The 23,649-nt window shown below is 35.9% G+C and overlaps 1 protein-coding gene across 1 annotated transcript in view; it reads left to right on the plus strand.

Annotated features, from left to right (window-relative positions):
• The first annotated feature begins 7,808 nt into the window (after window positions 1-7,808).
• Window positions 7,809-23,649, plus strand: part of milt (trafficking kinesin-binding protein milt) — a 36,985-nt gene continuing 21,144 nt past the window's right edge. The window contains exons 1-5 of the mRNA XM_089252475.1: window positions 7,809-7,965; window positions 14,827-15,060; window positions 18,369-18,470; window positions 18,619-18,720; window positions 21,254-21,330. Of these exons, the coding sequence (XP_089108601.1) occupies window positions 15,012-15,060; window positions 18,369-18,470; window positions 18,619-18,720; window positions 21,254-21,330 (330 nt within the window). The 5' untranslated portion in view covers window positions 7,809-7,965; window positions 14,827-15,011. The remainder of the gene's footprint in view (window positions 7,966-14,826; window positions 15,061-18,368; window positions 18,471-18,618; window positions 18,721-21,253; window positions 21,331-23,649) is intronic.

Here is a 23,649-nt window from a genome sequence, read left to right on the forward strand (position 1 = left end):
AGTTTGCTTTCATTTTCTATAGTATACCTACTTCAATTACGCCTGGGTAAGAAGTATTTAATAATGCGATACGGAAATGAAAAGAAAAGATTATCACAAACCAGTGGATGAATCGAATAATATGAAATAATATAAGATTCGCTAGGCTTATGTTTGAATTAGATAGATATAGTAGTTTAGATAGAATGAAAAATAGCGAGGAAAACAAAATCATTCTGTTGGAAAAAGTATTTAATAATGACTTTTTTTTTGTTCGGAAAAAAAGGTATGTAACATGCAAACGAAACGAAGAACAGAAAATTTTTGGTGGGTAGCTGTAGCAACGTACTTAAAAGGCATGTTATAGTATAGTGGTTCTCAACCTTTGTAAGCCCGCGGTCTGGCTGATTTCTTTTTTGTGAATGGAAGGCCCAATCATGCACAAGACTAATAAGCAACAAAGGGAACAAAATGAAACAGTGAATCACTCATGGCCCGGTTTGACTGATGTCATGGCCCGGTGGTTGAGAAACACTGTTCTAGTATTCTAGTACAGTACTAGCAGATCATGCCTATCCTAAGTGTGGGGCTGGCAGGGATCCAGCCCGGGGGTCCCCCGGACGATTCTTATATATATATATATATATATATATATATATATATATATTTTTTTTTTTTTTTTTTCTCCTTGGGGGCCCTCCAAAAATATCATTTTATGGGTGCTGCTGCCGGATATGGGAGGGGGCATGCAGCAAATCATTGATAAGACATTTAAGAGGTTTCCTTACTGAAATGTTTTCAAACGTGGCTAAACGTTAAGAAATTAGGAATGATGTCAAACAGAGCATTGAATACATGTTAAAAGAGGGAAAAACGAAATTAGAAGAGGTAGATTGATGAATGTTCGCAAGGAATGATATCAAACTTGATATATCCTATCACTGAATCAGTCAGAATAACCATATTTTTCAAGCATTTTGTTTTTTGTGCACTTTTCATTGCATTTGGAAAGGTTACACAAAATCCATGATGACCAACCACATCAAATGAATATATGCATATGTTCTTTTTGTCAATTACTTACAAAATAATGCTATATACAGGGTGATCAGCGAATAAGCCCTTATTTCAAAATTAAATATCTCTACAACAAAGATCAATAGAATTATGCGGTAAACGGTACGTTTATTAGCAAAACTGTAAGAATGTTGTACAGAAATTTCGTAAATTTAGTTTTTTTTAAATTTTTTAAAATTCAAAAAAAACAAAACAAAACTGGAGATTTTGGGGTTCCGAAAATCCTCATTTGTGTGAAGAGAAACCACTGCATTCGTCTAAAGTTACTGCATGGGCTGCGGTATGCGCCATGTGTGCTGACAAATTGTTCCAAAATTGTAACGTAACGTTCAGTAGTAATCGTTTCTCGCACGAAGAAGGGGCCGATAATGCCTCTGGCGCATACCGCAGCCCATGCAGTAACTTCTGGAGGATGCAGTGGTTTCTCTTCACACAAATGAGGATTTTCGGAACCCCAAAATCTCTCCAGTTTTGTTTTTTTTTAAATTTTAAAAAAATTAAAAAAAAAACTAAATTTTCGAAATTTCTGTACAACATTCTTACAGTTTTGCTAATAAACGTACCGTTTACCGCCTAATTCTATTGATCTTTGTTGTAGAGATATTTAATTTTGAAATAAGGGCTTATTCGCTGATCACCCTGTAAATGCTATTTTATCTTATTTCATTAATTTCATTCGGTTCATTCACTGGTTTGCAATAAACGTTTATCATCACCCTAATTTCCTTGTCCCATTATTGAATACTTTTTTCCTAGGGGTTATATGTAGAATGGCTTAGGCCTCCGTGTGCATTAAGTATATAATTTCCCTGTGTATAAATGTGAGTCTGACGGGGCTCCAGCCCAAGACAGGCCTTAGATTTTACTTTATTTTCACTATAAATTCCATAAATTCAATACAAGGGTAGGACCCTTTGCAAATCTTCGCCTGGTGAAAAACTAAACCAAACATCTTGGACAAGGGGTCCGCTCAAATATTTTTTGCAATATGATATATTTTCAAGTAAAACAAACATCATATGAGTTTCTATTGTTTTTCGGATAATCAGACTTTTTATTAATTCGAGGGGGTTTCGGTCCTGTTCATTTCGGATAATCGAGACTTTACTGTAATCTTTATATTATGGAAACACTGAGGTTCATGAAGCGTTCCCGAAAATTCATATTATAATTTCACAAAAGACATTACACTACTCATGAAATACAGTATCTGTTGGGTATACCGTGTTCCCCCCGCATTAGCCGGCATGCCGGGAAATTCGAGTCACAGATTCTGCAAAAAAAAATTTTAAATCTGTATTCTAAAAAACCATTGAATTGGCGGATTGCATATTGTGATCCTTATTAATCCTCACTGCCGAAAACGGATCGGACCCCAACATTCAAAAATCTGGTTCCCTCGAGTTTCACGTCATGCCGGATAATGAGAAGGAATACGGTATTAAAAAATTTTGGTGTTTACAAATAAATTTTCTCAAATTTCATGGAAGTGACAAATGTTATAAAATGGTGCAGTTTCCCTTCCCTCTTTAATCAAAATTAAGAAATACTGTACATGTGTACATGCGTTGTACATTAAATATAAATATATATATATATATTTAACAATCCTTTTCAGTCATGGTAATCGGGAAAAACAATTCGATAAAAGCGATAGCATCAGAAGCATACTTACGTTAATACACCACTATCACACGAATTGTTATATTCGCTCGATGATTAACATTCTCAAATGTTTTAGGCTTTGTTTGGAGTAAAATTAATGGCATACAAAATGAGATGGTTAACGAAATCTATACATTATTTAATATGCGAATACAAGTATCACAGACTATAACAAGACACAAAAAGCGCCATGTGGCCACATTGTTGGGAAAAAAAACAGCAACTAAAACATTGTAAATACAAAACCAAGAAACTATCCATTTTTGAATGTGTTCGTACATGATTATTTTTTAACCTCCCCCCTTTGCGTACGCCAATGTACCTCTATATACAACAATAATTGAAACTTTAAAAAATATTTATGTAGGGGGAAAAATTGGCAATATGCAATCTGATTGCCATTCAAATAGTTAAGTAGGGGATGAAAGAAAAATTAGGTATGTTACAAGGAAAAGTTTTACAAAACGACAAAATGTGCTCAAATTTCAATTTGGGAATGCATTCAAATTCGTAAAATAAATTGAAACATCGCTCATTGATTTATTTGGGAAAATTCCATTACCTCTTTTAATATTTTGCTTTCATACCTCGAGTTATGTTCAATGATGCGATGTGTGAAAAGACGATATAAATCAACTGAAAATCGTTAGTCGTAGCACTGCGTTCTGTGCCGTGATGCAAACAAATGCGTCGAGTCGATACATATGACGTGCAAGTCCTTATGTGTGCTATGTGTGTGACGTACATAATACAGTTCCTACCTAGATCATTATAGACTGTAAAAAAATTTTGTGTCGGGAAATATTTAAAAAAAAATATTGTAAAAAGAAAATCCACATTTAGAATACATTTTTATTTTTCATTAACCCTTTAAGTTAGCGCAGTAGAAATCACTAAACCCCTTCAAAATGTCATATCTTTTTAATGAAGTAGTATAGTCGTCCCTCCGTATTCGCAGGGGTTACGTTCCAGGGGTGACCGCGAATGACACAAACCCTAAAATTTTGTTTTTAGGCATTTCATTTTTGCAATATCTGCTTTGTGGGGAAGAAGTGGGGGGGGGGGGTCAAGTGATTCAAGGCGATGCTTTCTGAAAAGAACATGATGTCTGTTAGTGATTTCTTCTAAAATCTAGTTAATTTGTCGTGCCCGAATGGCGTGGTGGTAAGATGCACGTCTACCACCACGAAGGTTGCTGTCACGGTCCCGGGTCGAACCCAAGGGAGGATGTATATAAGATATTTTCCCTAACAAACTTGAGGCGCCCATCGATAGACAGCGCCTTCATTTCTAACCCATCTTATTAATGGCAGTAAATTGCAATATAGCGATATGGCCAGAGTTGGTGAAGTATAGTTAATTTGTTAGAGTTAGGCCTATATAGCAAGGCTTCATTTACAACTTTTTCTACATATAAAAACCTACCACGTACGGGTTTATTTCATGGAAACAATCCATTGCTGATTTAAACTTACGAAGCCTTTGCTATGTTCTTCATAATGAACTTGTCTTCTAATTTCCAGGATTTTTAGATTAAATAATGAAGGCTATAATGTGCAAGTTATGCAATACATAACTTGCATACCTTTTTATCGCACCCACAGAAAAACAGCACTTTGTACGTGAGGGACACGTGGATTCTGGGCTATACAGGGTGTCCTGTAAGTGCTAGCACAGCCTTTATCTCACCAACCGTTATTAATCAAACAACTAATTACAATTTTTCACGGGGAACAAATACTTTGAAACGCATTTTCTGATGGTACCAATAACGCAGATTTAGAAAAAATGTCAACAACAGCATAAATTTGGTGACACATGTTTACAATGTTGTCTCTCGATATAACGATAATCCCTCTACAACAATATTTTTTTTTGTCCGCAGAGTATCGTTTTATTGAGGATACACTGTATATGATTATCCTTATATCAATAGACTGAGACAAGAAATGTTTTCTCTCAAGCAGAGACATCTCTTCTCTGAACATGTCTCCTAAAGTTTCGACTACATAAATTTATAGGGAAGCGGATTTTTTTTATAATGCCGAGTTTTCAATAGTAGTTAATAATTAACGGTTGTCTCAATAATTATTTCCCATTATAAAGATTATATAAATACGTATATGTTACATCTGGAATTTCGGACTTTGGCCGTAACATACAATATATGGAACTTGAACGTTATGCTATCGACCAGTCGAGTAAATTGACGTGAAGATACATAAGAAAAGGAAAAAATAGTTTAAGAATTTTTTCAAGAAAAAGAGGAACGCGCCACAATTTTTGGCCTGAATCTCCAACTTTTCGTGGATCCTTGCGTCAGTTAGTGATGGAAATTTGGGCTCTATTTCACCTACTACAAATCCACAGAGGACCATCTTCAAACATAGGTAAGGTTTAGAATTATATTTTCTTTTATCAATTTTGAGTAATATTTATTTTTCATAATTGTATGATATTATGTGAAAAAGAAATTTTCATTACAATCTTTTCTCAAGTATATTATCGTTATCGATTTATTATACACACTTTTTCATCGTTTCTCAACTACCTTTCGCCGCTGTTTACAGTATCAGGTCATAGGGGCCGTTCAAGGATTACGTAAGCAAATTTTTAGCTATTTTCGACCCCCTCCCCCCCCCTTGTCAGCAAAAGTCAGCAAAATGCTGACCCCCCCCCCCTCCCCCCCCTTGTCAGCAAAATTTCGTCATCAGCTCTGCCCCTCTGAATCCTAACTCATATTTTCATAAAGGGTGGTTGATGACGTAAGCATTATCCAAACCCCACTCCCCCCTTGTCATCAAAAGTCAGCAAATCGGAAACCCTCCCCCCCATCGATGATGACGTAATACTTAAACGGCCCCATAGCTAAATAAGTGCTGTGAAGCATTGCGATTACTAATATATTGTAGATCCTGTTTGAGAAGTTCCCGTTTAAAACGTTTAGTATTGCCTGGTGGCCGGGTGTTTAACGCATAAACCGGTCTGGATCGAAAGAATATTCACAAGCCCGCACGGGGCAGTACTATTGAAGGAAAAGAATAAGGATAAAGAGATCTGGAATTTTCCAACAAAAAGCCCACTTTCAGTCAGTCAGAAAAAATATACGCTTGCAAAAACAATTGATAGGAAATTGCCCTATGGGGTTAAACTGCAATTTTGTACGCATGTGTGTGTGTGATCATTACAGACTGGCCTCGCTAAGACCAATAATTTATTTGACAATACGTAGTCACTGTAACAACGTAAAATACAAATACAACGCCACAACAGGCAAAATGCCCAACGGGGTGGATGAGAAAAAGATGCCCATAAAAATATGGATGTCATACATTTCAAAAATACAGCAACCCAATTAAAAATGCAATTAACAAAAATTATAAACAATACACGTGATAAATATCATACAATGCCCATAAGAATACTAATGGTTGTCTTATTCTAAGTATGGATAGCTTGTCGATTTACCCCAACATGTTTATCATACTTCTTTTTAAACGTGTCAATTGTGTTACAATTTACTAGCTCCGGGGGTAAGCTATTCCATTTATTAACAACCCTATAAGAGAAGAATTCCCTGCGACACCATAACCTTGCATTGTCCCTCACCAATCGATACTAGTGTCCCCTTGTAAAAGCAGTCGATTGGCGGTGTACTAAAAGTTCATGGTCCATCCTATCCATCCCATTGAAAATTTTGAACACTTCGATCATATCTCCTCGACACCTGCGTTCATCCAATGTAAACATATTCAAAAAATGAAGTCTCTCTTCATAACTCTAGCCCCGTGTGCCAATAAGGATACGCGTAGCTCTTCTCTGCACCCCTTCAACCAAGTCTATGTCCCTCTGTAGGTATGGTCTCCAAAACCTTACAGCATACTCCATTCCAGGGCGAACTAAGCCTCGAAAAAGCGGAAGAATGATTTTAGGAGAACGCGAAGAGACCTTTTTGAAAATGAGACCAAGCATTCTATTCGTTTTTTTGACTACCGCTGAACAATGTTCAGAAAACCTAAGCCGCTCGTCAATGAGAATTCCCAAATCGGTGACCCTAGTTGCATCCGGGATAGTGACACCATTCAACTCGCAAGAGAACCGTGGGATTTTTGTTTCTAAGTTGTGTTTCTAATTTTTTCCCAACTATTTCTTAGAAAAATAACTATCATATTTTTATTTTTGAATAGCATAGCCTTTAAATCGTAGCATTCATCCAAAGAAGTTAACGTATTACATATTGATAACAAATTGCGCAGGTAAATAAATCACCATGTAAATTTTATGAAGACGTAAACAAGAGGCACTCGACATAACAAAACATTCAGTAATCAAGCGCTTTCTAATCTTTTCGTATTTAGATAAATGTTGATAGCAAATCACGTATTAAAAACCATCTCACTCATCCGATTCTTACTTTATCACATAAACAGTATCACCAGAAAAGTGGGGCCCACGTTCATGGCCAATATATATATAAATATATTTATATATATATATATATATTATAGGCCAATATATATATATATTATAAAATAAATCCCCCAATTAGAAGCCTATGAAGAACGTCTTAGGAATCATATTTTTCAGAAATTTGTTATTATATTATGGGAAACACAGATTTCCGACAAAAAAAAAGTTATTTGAAATTTAAAATACACGTTAAAGTGAGCGTTGTGTACCTATTTATGCTTTGAAGTGGTTTTTTTTATTAGTGAAAATATCCACTAAACTATTATGGGGAGCGGCGAGTGAAAAAAGTTTGATAACGACTGTCCTACACGATATGTAGATAAAGGTAAAGTTAATAGAAATCGAATATAGGGACTTTCCTAGTGAAAGCAGAACTAAGACGTTCCTGTGGGGGCAGAGATGAATTAAACGCCCGAGTGGCGTGGTGGTAAAATGCTCGTCTCACAGTGAAGGTTGCTGTCACGGTCCCGGGTTCGAACTTATGAGAGAGGGAATATCCAAAAAGCCACAAGTTTGTCCCGTTCAAAATCGGAGGCATATGGTCATGATATTCAATTTTTCTGTTGATATTTTTCTTGATCTACTCATGAGTGGCAACAAAGCTTAAGTTTACCCTTTGTAGTTACCTTTGCGGAATAAGTATGGTCAACTGAATAGGAACCAAAATTTTTAATGTCCTTCGGCGGGCCACCAATACATTATTTCACGCAATCAGTGATCGCCAATCTCCAATAAATTACCTACATTTATGAACGGGCTTCCTAACTCTTCTTGGTAAGGTCGAGCCATTTAAATGATTTGACGCAATAGTTTCTTTTCAAACTTTATATAAGCATTAGATATTGATATTATGAAATAAACATCCTCTCTATGAGTCACTCATCAATCTCAACATTATTAACTCTTTTTGTGTTTAAACTCGATGAAAAGTTGCTAATGACTAACATTTTGCATTTTTCTACTTTATTTATTTTTTACCACATTCGATTAAAACAGTCGACGCGAATGAATGGAATCGAGAGATTTTATTGAATACTTCGCAATACATCGCGAGCTCACTTTTTAAATAATGTCATTACCTTTTTTAATTTCCGGTGTTTGTGATAATTATAAATAACGGGATTTCTCAAATTCAGCCGAAGATTAAATACTATTTTATGTGTGTGTAAAAGGATAAGTCTTCACAATCACATGTGGGTGAAAAATAATTGATTTTTTGGATTGTAGAAAGAGATTACTTTTTGGGTGGAAGAATAAACATAAAAACAACATAGGTATACCCTAAATGTGGTGAAAATGACAGCTATGCTCGTTTCGGAACTACACGAAGTTCCTTCTTCAGTAGCATATTAAAAAAAAGCAAAAACTGCAAAACATAACCTCATATAGCAGAGACTGCTTGCTTATTAGGACGAAAAAAACTTTGGAAGTTTTTGCCTTTATGTCTGGATAAGCGAGCATTCACTTATCTAGGTGCTAAATTTTGGTAGACACGACAGTTTTCATCACATTTTGGGTACATCTACATTGCTTTTCTTGTGTTTATTCTTGGATCGTACTGCATTAATATTTTCACTCCTATCATGATTTTTTTTATTAAAAAATGTGTGTCCTAGTTACAAATTTCATCTGCTTGTGTCTTATAAGTTCTGCTTGTGAACTTCATAAGTTCAGATCGTAAAGAGTTGATCTTTTTCATAGAATCCATTGAGAAATTCAGATTTTCACCATAGGTATAAACTTGTATTGAGCTCATGAACCTGAGCCGCCCTTCCCCTGTAGTATGTCACAATATTTGTAATAACTTTTAAATATTGGGTTTAAGCTCCCCCTTCCTCCAATACTTTTTCAGGCCCTCCTATTATTTTCAGTACCTTTATGCCTATATATGTCTCAGTAAAAATATTTGCCAATATATCTATATCTGAAAGAACCAAAATAATTTTTATTTTCACTTGTGTACATTCAGTGAAACATGCAGGCTGAGCGAGTAGGTTAATCATAACTCTGGTTCACAGAGAACTTCATCTTTATTAAACAAGAGGCATTCATAGGGATTAATAGTGGGAGGGAGAACATTTTCTTGTAGAGATGAAAGAATGTGATAAGAAAAATAGCAAAAATAATTCTAAAATTAATTTTAAATCCCTTTTGAACTTTATAATGCATGGATGGTGACCAGTGTTCATCTCTCAGAGGCCGCTGTACTCTGATTTACCTGTGTCCCGGGACCCAGATCATTGTCAAAATCTGTGGTCCTTTGAGAGTGAAAGTGGATCCCTCTTGAAAAAAATCAGTGTATGGTCCCCCCCCCCTCCCCATCATTCACTGCTATCCCTGTGAATCAAATAATTTCTTTCTAAAAAGCTGTTCAATCCACATGTTCATAAAAAAAAAAAAATTTAACACTGGAGCACAGACACTACGGGTAAGAACACGAGAACGCGCAAGGGGGTGATTTGCACCCCACTAGTTAATTTCTTCTGAAACACGTTTTTTATTTAAATTTTAGTAAATATGTATCTTGAAAACTATATTTAATCAAAATGGAAGAAATTTTGAGTGACTATCAGCATTTATTTGATAGGAAAATTTACATTAATTATTCCACACAAAGACTGATAGTGTATTCTTGCTGTTCATGGAGCAGCTCGTTTTTGTTTTTTCATCTTTTGCGCATGCACATAAAAAACAACGTTTGTATGAAGTCTTTAGCTTTTTTGCAAATGGTTTAGAAGCTGAAGAATTTGTTCAGAGAATCTCCCTAAAAGTTAGCAGACTTCTACTATTTAGGATCTGATTAGTTGAAGGGCTAGGGCCTTTCTAAATGAAAGATAGCCTTCTTTTCTTGAATTCTTTTGGCAGTTTTTTCATTGATAACAAGAGCACCCTTGCATTGATTGCAGCGATGGTCAGCAATGTAAAAAATATTATTATAGGCCATCTATTTGAAATTTTAGCAGCAGAATATGGAACACCCATTTCATCTACAACATCCACGGTATCTTCACAAGTTTTTTTTCAGAAGAGAGAGTATAATTCCTACAACACGTACCAATCTGACTCATTTATTGATTTTTCATCCGCATAAACACCTTCAAAAACTTTTTAAGTATTTGATCTTATCTTCGGAACTCAAATTGAGAGACATTTTCGTACAAGTAAAGTAACACCAGGACGCGCAAGGGAGTGTTTAACACCCCAGTTGCTGCATTCAAGAGAACAAAAGAGGAAATTTCGTGTCTGACACGTTCTTCTACTAAAAGATGATCTTAGAAGCAGCTACACTGGGTTATACCCATTTAAAAAATAGTGAAGTTACAAAGTCTGTAATATATATTCACATGGGGTGCGAAACATCCCTTCGCACGTGCTCGCAGGTTAATTTACCAGTTTATAACTAGGTTTTTTACTTTCATTGTCTACTAGTAGAGAAAGCTTACAAAGAAACCCATAAGCATACTAAGAATTTAACATGGAATTTAACACATGTAATAAATCTAAAACAAATATAACTGAATTAGGTACATTTATATATTTACTAATAAAATCAATCTCTAAATTCTGTTCTGATTGATTTTCCAATTCGAAAAAATTGCTCTTTCAATAATATATTCTGATTGAATTCACATTGAATGCACATGAGATTCTGAAGTTTATCTTCTGATACCCTAATCATATAAATATTTGCGAAGCAATTTCCTGGTGGAATGATTTTCTTTTCTCTCGTTGAGATGGTCCACAACTCAGATCTACCACCATAGGCGGAGATAGACTTGGAAGTCTGGGGGCATGGTCATTATTGTTGGGGGGCACGATGATGATGATGATGTCAATTCATATAGGCCTTCACCTATATACATTAGATCAGTCGACTCCACCTTTGACGCTGGGGATCACTGCTCCCCATGTCTACCTCCATTTAACTGCCACATATTTTCACACCTGAAAATATGTAAAGTACATATGGGAGCTATGCCAGATTTCTGTTGGTGAAATTTAAGTGTGCTTGTGTGTGTGTCCAGCGTTTGACATTGTTAGTGCTCAGTATGGTGTCATCTATCCGCCAAATCGATAATGTGTAGATTTGAAATGTAATGTATATGTTTTTGCCAAAGTCCGAAATTGGGCTATTCGCGAAGTGGCCAGTGATCCCTGGCCAAAGCCTGATGAAAAATGACATGATTTGGGATTATCGTCAAGTTGAAGTATTTTTTCATAATTATGTCTACGTCAGTTATGGCAACCCATCAAACCACAGTCACGATGCGGTAATCTTTTTTTTTTCTCCAAAATTTGGCAGAAAAAAATATGTTTATAGAATTATTTTTATAGTTCTTTCGCTTAAATTTCACTTTTTTCCCCCTCTCGTCGCAAGTAGCTAATCCAATACAACTGTAATATATAGACATGTATCACACGTTGACGATAAAACAAAATGGATTTGGCTCATACCAGACCATCTTACATCAGCACATCGATCTTTGGTCAGGGATCTCTGGCCACTTCACAAAATGGCCTTCCGGCGCGAATTGACCGTATTTCGAACTTTGGCAGTAACATACATATTTGTGTTGTAGGTCTGTGTGATCGTCATGGCAACAGTTTTTTCAAAGAGATAGCTAACCCAAGTTGAAAAACCTTAGAAAATTGTATTTATCCAATTACCAATCACAGGTTGCAAACTCGGATTTTCGCCACAGGAAAAATCTGAGGAGGGCATGCCCCCAAAAGAGAGAGAAAATTAAAAATATTTTTTCATAAAATTAAAATACATTTGTATACATACATACATACATGCATGAAAAAAAATACATTCTCATGCAATCTTTTAATTTTAAATTCTTTTTGAGAGTTAGTGACCCAAAATTTCTGTGAAAGTTTTTCCTTGTGTTCCTCCCATAGCCCTTACAAGAGTGGGGCTGACAGGGCTGCAGACCTAGTGCCCTGGGACAAGTACCATGGTTTTTGTATTTTCATGTTATAAATTCATTATAGAAGAGACCCATGAAAAGTCTGGCTTTGGGGCCTGCCAAAGATCCAAGTCTACGAGCCCTGCCCCAGGATGTGGGGGCCATGGCCCCTCCAAAGACTGTTGCTGTCACGTTTTTTTATTTGACAACATCTAGTATAAAAGCAATCGTGAAACTTGTTACTTCATGAAACAAATATGAAAAATACTGACAATATATTAGTTTAAACATATCTAATTGGTGCTAAGGTACTTCTGCATAAGTTAATTATCATCACACTAAAATAAATAATGTATTATATTATTCTAATTACCCCACAGGCCAAAATTTATGCACCCATTGCTTAAAAGGATGAAAGAATAGAGCTTGAGGTCAGGCTTTTCTTATAGTGAAGGGCGCGGTAGACCAGGTCAATAAGATACTCGCCTAAAGTACCAAAGGATGTTTAGAGGTGTCACGAGTTCGATACACAGTTTGTACTTGTCAGAAAACATTCCTGACACGGGTACAATAGAAATGGCGACCAGACTGCAAAAAAAATTGCTACCGCAGGGAGTCCCCATCGAGGGGTTAGCGCGCCAACCGCTCGATGAGTATAAAAAACAAGCCTGACATTTGGAATCGGCAATAAATTGTAGGCTCCAGAGAGAGTCTAGCCCTCGTGTGCAGAAAATTACCGTGGTGCGACAAAAATGATCGAATAGGCCTACCGATTTTCTAATTTATGCTGTATTTCTGGGGAAAAAAATACATAAAAGAAAAACGTTTTTTTAATCAAAAAAGAAAAAGGCATTAGTATAAATACATGGCCCCCACATCCCAGAGCAGGGACCTCAAGCCATCCTTTTCACTGATCCTTTCTATAGTGAATTTATAGCATAAAAGGCAAAAAAATTATGGTAATTATCTTGGGCCCCAGGACTAACACTATACCGCGCACCAACTCCAGTCATATATCGCCATATGGCAATATCCAACTAGTGGAGTTGAGTGCAAAATGAAAGCGCCGTCTATCAGTGGTTATCCCAGGCTTGATAGGTAAAGAACTTTTCCTGATGTTCTTTTGGCTTGATTCGAACCATGGACCTTGACAGCAACCTTCATAGTGTAAGACGAGCATTTTACCACTGCACCACTCGGGTACTAGCCCTGTCAGCCTAACCTTTGGGAGGGCCATGGATAATATAAGGTTAATTATATCTTGAAATAGTATTCTCAGAGCCGTGACTAGAAGCTTGGTTAGCAGGGGCAAGCATGCATTTTGACGCCCCTTTGTGATGTTGAAAGAGAGGTAAAAGTGTGAAATTTACACCCCTTCTGGTCCAGTGCCTGGGGCAGCAGACCCACCTGCTCCCCCCTAGTTGTGGCCCTGAGTATTCTTAATTTGTTCTAAAACTGTAGTGTGTCTGAAGAAAAATTAATGCTTATCAGTATCACACTATTAGAAGAATTAGTTTTTTTTTAAATATTTATTTAAAATTGTTTAATAAAAGATGAATTTCAGTTGTTTGAAATTATTCTCAATGATCTTCTGAATTAAGTACTAATTTTATTTCTATGATGGATTTTACAAAAAGCAGGTATTCAGCCATTGAATATTTAGAAGATCAATTTCAATCATTCAAAATTATCCTTTTGTTTTGAATTAAAAAAAAAAAAAAAGCTTCATTTATAGTTTTCATGAATTAAACAAAAAAGATATTTGGTTGACAAACATTTAATATTGTATTCAGCCTCAAAATCAACCAAATATTCAAAATCAACCAAATATTCAAAATCAACCAAGTATTCAATATTTGGCCAAATTACTATTTGTCCCATCTCTAGTAACAAAGATGTGTAAGGTATATTTCAACCTGGTTAATTTGAACAGGAGACAGCAAAAAGTTCGAATTATCCAATTAATCTATTCTGGATCCGTAAAATGATGACAAATTGCAACTTAATCATCAATTTATTTGCCTATAAGGCAATGTTTCTCAAAGTTGACAATAGGGGAATGGTCCGGGGGCAGTAGAAGCTTTGGGTTTTGTATAGGTTAGCTTAAGTTAGGGGCAATGAGAAAAGAAATTTTTTGAAGAGGGTGCGACCTTGAAAAAGTGGTTCTACTACTTTGTGTACTGTATTGTATTGATATACACGTGGTTAGTTGGAGAATAAGATGACAGATATTTAGTTGCTTTCTTGAATGAGAGGCCGTGTACAGAGTTTTCAAATTTCTGAGTTTCTATTCCCCTGTGAATGTTTTCCTCTCCAGTTACATATCGGAAATTAGGGTACTTTTGCGACTATCTACAGACCCTCAAAGACAGTATCTAGACGGCTTAAAGAGAAAAAAAGTGGTATAAAGGAAGCCGTGGGTGTAAAAAGGTTAAGATAGAGAAAGTGCATTAGAAAGTAGCAAACCTTGTTGATCCCTAGAAATATAACTCTCAACATATGAAGAAATAAAGCAATAGAGTTTATGTTGGATGTTAAGTTAATGGATGGATGTTTGTGTTTTCCTGTGCATTTTCTTATTATGGTGTAAGTTTTTATTTAAGATCTTATTTTTTCTTCATAAAAGTTTGTCTTTCACGAGCAATATATACCTTAATTTTTTTTTTCTTCATGAATACTAAATGTTTGTGATTGCGTCAGTTTGATTAGAATTTTTTTCTAGCTTCACCCTGATGCAGATGTGGATCATGCTTTTGCGCTTCTCTACTGGCTTAAGGTAGAGTTGGTGCTTTCATCTGCTTTCTTTGAGGCACCAAACTGGAACTCCATGCGGAAGCCTCTTCTTCCACATCACCTGCAAGAACTTTGCTTGCTACTGGTGTTTCTAAGCACAGCCTTCAAAATGAGATGACTGAAGTTGCATCATCCAAGTTCAGTCATTCATCAACCATAACAGGCAAGAGTTTGACTTTTTTTAGTGAAATAGTCTTTTCATATTTAGTCTTAAATGAGTTTTTCCTATTATTTTATAAATTTCTTTTTTGTAGCACATGCTGATGCTTGCCACAAGTCACAGCCCTGCCTTAAAATAATTATTATTTGTATAACTGCTCTGTGTTTAAGTGTTGCTATTGACAGAAAAGTTTCATTGTATATTTTAAAATAAATTTAGTTTTTTTTTTCTTCTTTTCTTGTAGTCTCTGATTCTTGTTTTCAATATATATTGTGGAGAACCTGTATTTAATGTATTCTGGTTCCACCAATACTAAGTAAATGGAAAACTGATTTTTTGAAGCACATAAATTGTTTTTTAATTCAGCGGTTTGATAGTTTTTGTTGCATTAGTCATTTTACATTCTTAAAGGTGGTAATACAACCAACACCTACAGTTTTAAAACAACTTTAAATATCTATGCAACGCATGGCCCACACATCCTGGAGCAGGGCTTCTATATGATCCCTAGGCAGGCCCCCCAAGTCAGACTTTAAGCAGATCCTTTTACAATGAATTTAGAGCATGAAAAAAAAAAAAAATTATGGTAATTGTCGTGGGCCCCAAAGCTGGAGTCCTGTCAGCCCCACCATTGGGGGGGGGGGGCATGATGCAACTCACAAAGATTCCACCAGACACGTCAAACCAAATTTTGGCGAACTGATCACTCAGCTGCAAGACAACAATATTCAGGTTTTTTAGAAGTTATATCAAATCATGTTATAAATTGAGAAAAAAATGGTCCAACTTGTAGACAATTGAAAGAAGAGGGAAATATGTGTGTGGGCGTGCTCTCTCTCTATTACGCAATTTCGAAAAGTTTGTTTAAAAAATCACAACCTGTAAAATTTGGCCAGGAGTTTGATTTACTACCCCTGGGGTAAGCTATTCCATTTATTTACAACCCTATTAGAGAGAAATTTCCTGCGACACCAAAACCTATAACTGTCCCTTACCAATTGATACGGATGCCCCCTTGTGAAAGCAGTTGATTGACAATGTATTAATAATTCATGGTCCATCATATCTATCCCAAATCCCATTCATTAGAGCTCATTGTCAATGACGACATTGTCAATCGACTGCTTTCACAAGGGGACATTAGACAGGGTGTCCTAAAATAGACTGAGGGTTTTTAAAATGGAATAGAACAAGCTAATGGTGGTAGTTATTGAAGTTATTCTTGCAGAAAAATGTGTGAGATTATGTAGCTGTTTTGTTAGTGGACTTTCTTCTTTCATTACCAAAAATCTGACAGATGGCTGTACAGCACCAGGGGACTGTATAGCCAGAGTATGAATTGGTTGCAGATCTCAATTCAGGGGATAGCATCCTTCAAGTGGCACAAAGGAAGCAATGTACTGACAGAATCCCACCATACTTCTGGGACTGGAGCAAGTTTCCAGTTATGAATGTTATATCCTCCATATGACAGAGCCTGGGCGATGTCTGACTTTACAGTGATGAATGTGAAGTCATTCTAGTAGTGACATTGCAGAAAGCATATGCTAATTTTATACTTTGCTTACCATGTGATTGCAAGATATAGTGAATATTTGGAGAAGATTGTGGTGGGATTTTTAAATTCCTGATAGCTGCTGAAACCAAAGCGCCACCCTTCGATGACATTTAATTTTGGCAATTAATTTTGAAACCGTCATTCTATTTTGGGACTGTATGGTATCTTAACTTTTTACGGGCTGAATTAAGATTTAAATTGATTTTCTCAATTGTTTTTCTGTTTTTTCCCTTCTGATCCTTTAGAAATATCAACCATAAAATTCATGAAAAAAATTTCCTTTATATTTTCTGAACTTGCTCATGTCCATAAAAAATATTAAAATTAAAAACAAAATAATTAAATTTTATTCTTCCTTGAAAATAGGTGATTTAAAAAGAAATTTAATTTGTGACAGGTGCCAGAAATGGGTGAAATTTTTTTTTTTTTTGGGAATTAAGTTTGGAATCTCGCGTTCAGGGGAAAAATCAAGTTCTTTGACATAAGAAATTATTTTCTCTAATTAATAAAGCCAATGTTCCTAATTTGGAAAATTGACCATTAAAAGGTTAATAATGCGATCGGAAATTTTTTTGTTGTTTTATCCTTCTGAAGAAATCCCTCGTATCTTGACCATAACAGATTCAACTCACTTTACATGATTTTATCTCTGGCAATTATTTTATGGAACTAATCAGTTGTGTAAAGCAAAATACTGTAGTGTCCCATGGGAAGGCATAAATTAAATTTGTACACATATTTTCTGTGAAGTTTTGGGTCAGTGACCTCACTGCTATATGTTTTTCTTTTCCTCCTTCCAATATTTTAAGGTTGGGATTTTTCTATATATTTTGTTATATATATGCCACCTATATGCATACTAAAATTTTCATTTTACCTTTTTATTGATAGTTTCTATAAAAATATTTCTGGGCTCTTTGCCTATTTGCAGTCGGTCTTTTGCATTATATTATATCGCCTTGTGTTAAAAGCATGAATGTGTAAATTTTCACTTTTTTAATCAGCTCATTGGACAAGTTATTTTGCTATGTAAGTTTTGCCTGAAACATGAATGTGTATCTCTACTGAAGCACATACTACAAAAAATTTTAGAAAAATAAGTTCCATAGAGTACGGAAGTATACATGATTAGAGTAAAAACTCAAACGTCATTTCCCATGTTCTTTTTTTCCAAGGACATTGCACATTCATGCTTCTGGCATGAGGGGACAATATCATAAAAAAATTTGCTTAGTACTTGTTGATTTCATGAATTCTAAAATGAATTATAGGCAAGTGTCGAAGTACCACCAATATTTAAATGATTAAAAATCTTATTAAAAAATGCCTTTGTGTAACAGTTTAATTTTAAAAAATTATATATAAATTAATGTAACATATGGGTGGATCATTAAGTTTCTACTTCAGGTATTTCCAATATAATTTATAGAAGTGTCATATATAATTGTGTTACAATGGTACAATTATTCAATCATTAAACTTCACGCATAGTTAGAAAAAGTTGATGGTAGCACTACACTAACAAGCATTACACAGAAACAAACTTCATGTTTGGTTCACAACATGGGCGCACACATTCCAACATGTACCAATTTTTTAGAAGTTCTGCAGAGGAATATGGACAAGATGCATGTGTGGTTTAGTAGTAGTATATTTCTTGGTAAGTTATAACTTCTATGTTATTAGCTATCCTTGTCAGACTGTTAATTATTGAAATTTAGATGTTTCTATTTCATATTGTTTTTTGATGCAGATATATGTACAGAAGACGCAGCTGAAGTTGAATTAGTTAGCTTGCTACAAGAGCAAATTCCACACTATAAATTAAGAGCTGACACTCTAACAGAATTTGGTGGTAAGTTTGATTTGTAATATTTATTGGATTTTAAGTTTGTGATTTAGCATTCAGACATTATAAATATAACACATATGAACATACATCATTTTCATATTAAACTGTGTCTTTAAAATATAATAGCATCTTATTCTTTGTTTTTATGCAGGCTACGAGAACGAAGATTGGTTCATTAAAACTCCTGTTTTAACACCAGATTGTGACCTGCAACTCAGTCCAGAAGTTGTAGAAGAGACCCTAAAGTATTTTGGTAAGAAATTATTCAACAGCATATATCAATGTGAGCCAAAAGATAATCATATAAATCCTCATCATAACCAACCATTTCGAATCTACTGCTGGATGTATGCCTCCTCTAAATTTTTCATTTCTCTCTCTCTCATGCTATTGCCATCCAGTTGACCCAAACCATCTTCCAACTTTCATTGCTCTATATTGTTTGGGGCACCCACTTGTATGTTCAGCACCCCGGGGTATCAGCTCCAGTGGTCCATCTGTTCTATCGTTCAGTGTGTCCAGCCCATTTCCATTTCAAATGTTCAATTCTCTCCATGACATTATATAATTTTGTTTGGTCTCTTATCCAATTGATTCTTTTTCTATCTCTTCTTGTAATACTTGAAATATATCTTTTTTCATTCTTTGTACTTTTTGCAGTCTTAGTGTTGTTTTGCTTGAGATGTCCGTTTTTTAGTTTCCTGAGTTAGTGCTGGTTGCTATAGCTGCTAAGTCTTCCGAATTTTCACTCCATCTCCCAGATTTTGACTATGGTTACAAAAAATCCCTACTTTTTTGTGGGGGGGGGGGGATAATCCCTTAAGAAAAAATTTACCTGGAAAAAAATATGTTGCCTACATTTTTAATCCCCAAAACAATGCTACAAACATAATGTAAATTGTCTCCCTTGCATCAAATCGCAAGAAATATTTCTTTTTTCGTGGAGGTGGGAAAGACAAAATTCATCAAACAGCCAGTGTGAATTCTGCCTTCTGACATCCGAAATTGGTGAGATGACTTACATCTGCTTTGACCATATGGCATGTAAAAATCTTCTTCAAAGCAAACGAGTTGAACATAACATTTTACTTTTGCAGATTCTCAAACTCGCTTTAATGCTTGCCTTCACCAGTTCTTGCATAATTTCTTCAAATTCATTTGGATTATTACTGATAATAGCAATGTCATTTGCAAGATGTACTTGATAGGATCCAATTATACATCATATTGTTTTAAACTTTTTACCTACACTGGTGTAAGAAATTAAGAGAATTTGCAGACTTGGTCGATTATCTCTAGAACTACTGTACCGATTTTAATGAAATTTGATATGTACATACATTGATACAATACAAAACAAATAACGATTCAATAACTGTAATACACACACACATGATCGTGCGTAACACTCGTTGGAGTCGGAAGGTATGAAACAGCGGTTGCAGAATAAAGAAAAAATGGGTTAATAGGGGGTATGGTCCCCTCTTACAGATATACAGGTCTCGCAGCATGATTTCATACTTGAAATAAGGCAGTTTATCATTTCCTGTGGCAATTGGTCCCACTCGTTCAACAACGCTGTTTCCATTCCCTGGATGGTTCCCGGAGGGGGTTGCGAGTTGCAAATGCCCTCCCCAGAGCGTCCCAGACATGCTCTATAGGGTAAAGGTCTGGAGATCTGGTTGGCCAATCCATCCGGCGAATATCCTCACCCTCTAGAAAATCATCGAGCAGAAGAGCTCTATGTGGCCTCGCGTTATCGTCCATTAAATTGAACTCAGGGCCAACTGCACCCCTGGAAAGGCGAACATAGGGCTCCAAGACCTCATCCCTATACCTCACACCAATCACAGTGCCTCTTTCAAAGACATGGAGAGGTGTGCGGCCATCCAACATGATGCCTGCCCAGACCATTAAACCTCCTCCGCCATAATGGTCGATTTCGCGGACCTTGGAGGGTAGGTAGCGGGTCCCTGGTTCTCTCCATATGAACGTATGGCGAGAATCGGTGCTTAGGCTGAACCGGACTCATCAGTGAAGAGAATGGTCGCCCATTGATCCATACTCCAATCTCTATGCTCTCTGCACCATGATAAACGGATTCTCCTGTCCGTAGAAGTGAGCGGGACGCAAACAGCAGGTCTTCTTGCAAACAACCCTCTCTCATGAAGTCTTTTGGAAACAGTCACCCTTAATACACGGGTTCCTGTGGCTGCATACAAGTCACGAGAGAGCTGAGAAGTTGTAGCACTCCTGTTACGCCTCGCTATAATCAACAAATGGCGATCTTCTCTGGCCGTCGTGGCTCTTGGATGACCTTGCCCAGGCTTTCTCTTGATGGATCCGGTATCCTGGAACTGTTTCCATAAGTTACACACGACACTGGGCGTTAAATTGAACTCTCTACAAATCTGGACTTGAGATTGGCCTGCTTCTAGCCTCCCCACAATTATCCACCTCATTCCATCATCTAAACGTTGGTGGTTACTCATTTTTACTGTTACAATTTGAAATTAACCGGTTGCTGCAAAATAACACCAAGAATTGGTGTGCTAGCGAATGAAATGCGTCATAACTTACGCGTGCTTATAAAGCCTGTTTCTCTACTGGCTCCGCCTACACACACGTGTATGTACGCTTACGTATTTGACGTATAAGATTTGCATTTTTGTCTAGAAGCAGTGGTTTTACATTCAGTTCTTTTCATGAAATTCGATAAAATATGCAAATTCTCTTAATTTATTTCACCAGTGTATAAAAAATTGTAATGTTAATTTTCCTTATAGTGTTATGTGCTGATCGGCTTAGCCAGATGACCAAGACATACCATGACATTGATGCGGTAACTCGATTATTGGAAGAAGTTAGTACATTTGAAAACAATAATTTATAACTAGTAAATCGTAGTTTAATCATTTATATGTATTTAAACCTTGATTTTTTTTATCTACTTTCATTCTTAAATACGTTTTTTTATTTTCTTCACAGTTTGTTTTAAACAAAAAAAAAAGAAAATTTTAAAGTAATATATATAGTGAAACTTGTTATAGACATATCTATGGTTCCATTAAAATTTTTCTATAATAGACCACCCCATACAGAAGAACAAAGAAAAGTTTTATAGTATCACTCATGGCATTTAATCAATAGAATGTGACAAAAAAAAATTAACCACACCTTCATACATACAAATACAACACCACAACAGGCAAAATGCCTAACGAGATAACTTAGAAAAAGTTGCCCATAACAAATATGGATGTCATATGCATGTCCCATGATTTGGTGGCTTTTATTGAAATCTAACAAACAGGGTTAAGTTGGGTGGTATTGTTGGCAGCCCTGGGCCAATGGTTGTAGGTTTGTGTGATTGTCGTGGCAACCATAGCTTTTTTCAAAGAAATAGTAGACTCAAAATTGGAAAACCTTAGAAAATCATATTTTCGCTGATTACCACTGCGCAATTGCGGATTGGAAACCTGGATTTTCAAAAAGGCAAAATCTGGGGTTTTACAGATTTGTGTTTTTTTATTTTTTTCTGAACGATCTCGGAAAATGGTTTACACTTTGTACAGGTGTTCTAAATCCTTTATGATTTTTCAAAAAAATGTGCATTTGCAATCTCGTAAGAACAAGGCAAATTTACGCCATATAGGCCGCTGTCTTTGAATGCCAGCAGATAGCCACGAAAGTACCGTAATTTCTGATATGTAACCGGAGGGGAGAAAATCCGCAGATGAGTAAAAACTCTGAAATTCTCTTTGAAAATTCTGTACACAGCCCCTCATTTAGGGAAACTAAATATCTTCAACAATCTGCATGTATATCAATACAATACAGTACAGTATACAAAGTAGTAAAACTACTTTTTCAAGGTCGCACAATCGTGATAGACTGTGAAAAGAAGATAAAAAAGGGAAAAAAAGTTTGGGAGGTTTTCTCTCTCTACTTTTTTCATCAAGGAAAACAGGCGCTGAATCATCTGTCCCCGGCTCAACAAGCATACTTGTGTATAATAAATTACGTCCCCATGCTCAGCTTCCAAATCCTCTAAGAATTTTTGAAACTGTCTATGGTGAAGTCCTTTGAATCGAGTGAAGTTAACCACTTTCACTACAACAGACATTGCATGTTCAAAGTTGGAGAAAAACTTTTTGCACGAATTTTCCTGGTGTATGATGCAGTGGAAAGCCATGATCTTCGTATTTCCACATTTTTTTGCATTTGACTTCATCAATGTAATTATCCCTGTCATCTGACTGGTCATAGAGGGAGCATCGTCTGTAGTTATGGCAGATATGTTGCCTAAGTCCAACTCTTACATTTGGCCAATGTTTCTGCAAAACTTGTATATCAGTCGAAACTTATAATGAACTAACTCCTCAACAATTTTGAAGTTTTTGTCAATACCACGAATGAAAATGGCTGCTTGCACTGCATCTGTTGTATCCGTCAATTCATCCATAGCTACTGAGAAAAACAAAAATTCCTCACATTTTGATTTGAAGGTCTTGAATACATCTGCTGACAGATCCTCCAGCTTGAGCTTGTGATGGGCAAAGCACGTCAACTCAGACTGAAGACATTCTTTAACAAATTCTCCATCAACGAAGGGCTTCTCACGTTTTGCAATTTTTTCTGCTATTATGTAATTAGCATGAACACAATTTTCATAGTGTTCATTTCTTCCGAAGAATAATGGCTGTTGATAGTTCAGCTTCGATTCCAGTTCATTGACTTTTTTACTTTGAAAATGTCTCTTCAATTCTTCACACTATACTTGGTATCGTAATGTCTCTTAATATTGTATTCTTTCATCATGGCTATGCTCTCATTGCAAGTGAGACAAACTGCTTTAGCATTGTGTTCGATGAAAAAATTAAGGGATGACCACTTCTCTTGAAAAAATCTCACTTTTACTTCAACTCTCCTTTTTTTGCTATCACTGTTTGCCATCATGCACTCATTTAAAGACTTCTGACCAAAGGCTTCAAAGACCAAAAACACAAGTAAACTAACTGTACTAATATTGTACAAATTCTTCCAACCAATCAAGATGCATACATCCACCTGCTGCTTTCCCAGCCATGTACCCTATAAATGTGATACCATGGAAATTCCATTCATTTTCTGCTTTCTCCCACTCAAGTAGGATGGGATGTACTCGAAGTTATTTATGATG

Source organism: Pholcus phalangioides, unplaced genomic scaffold, assembly GCF_987345545.1.
Source record: "Pholcus phalangioides strain wild (caught in Gottingen) unplaced genomic scaffold, Ppha-v1.0 ptg000029l_1, whole genome shotgun sequence".
Lineage (NCBI taxonomy): Eukaryota > Metazoa > Arthropoda > Arachnida > Araneae > Pholcidae > Pholcus > Pholcus phalangioides.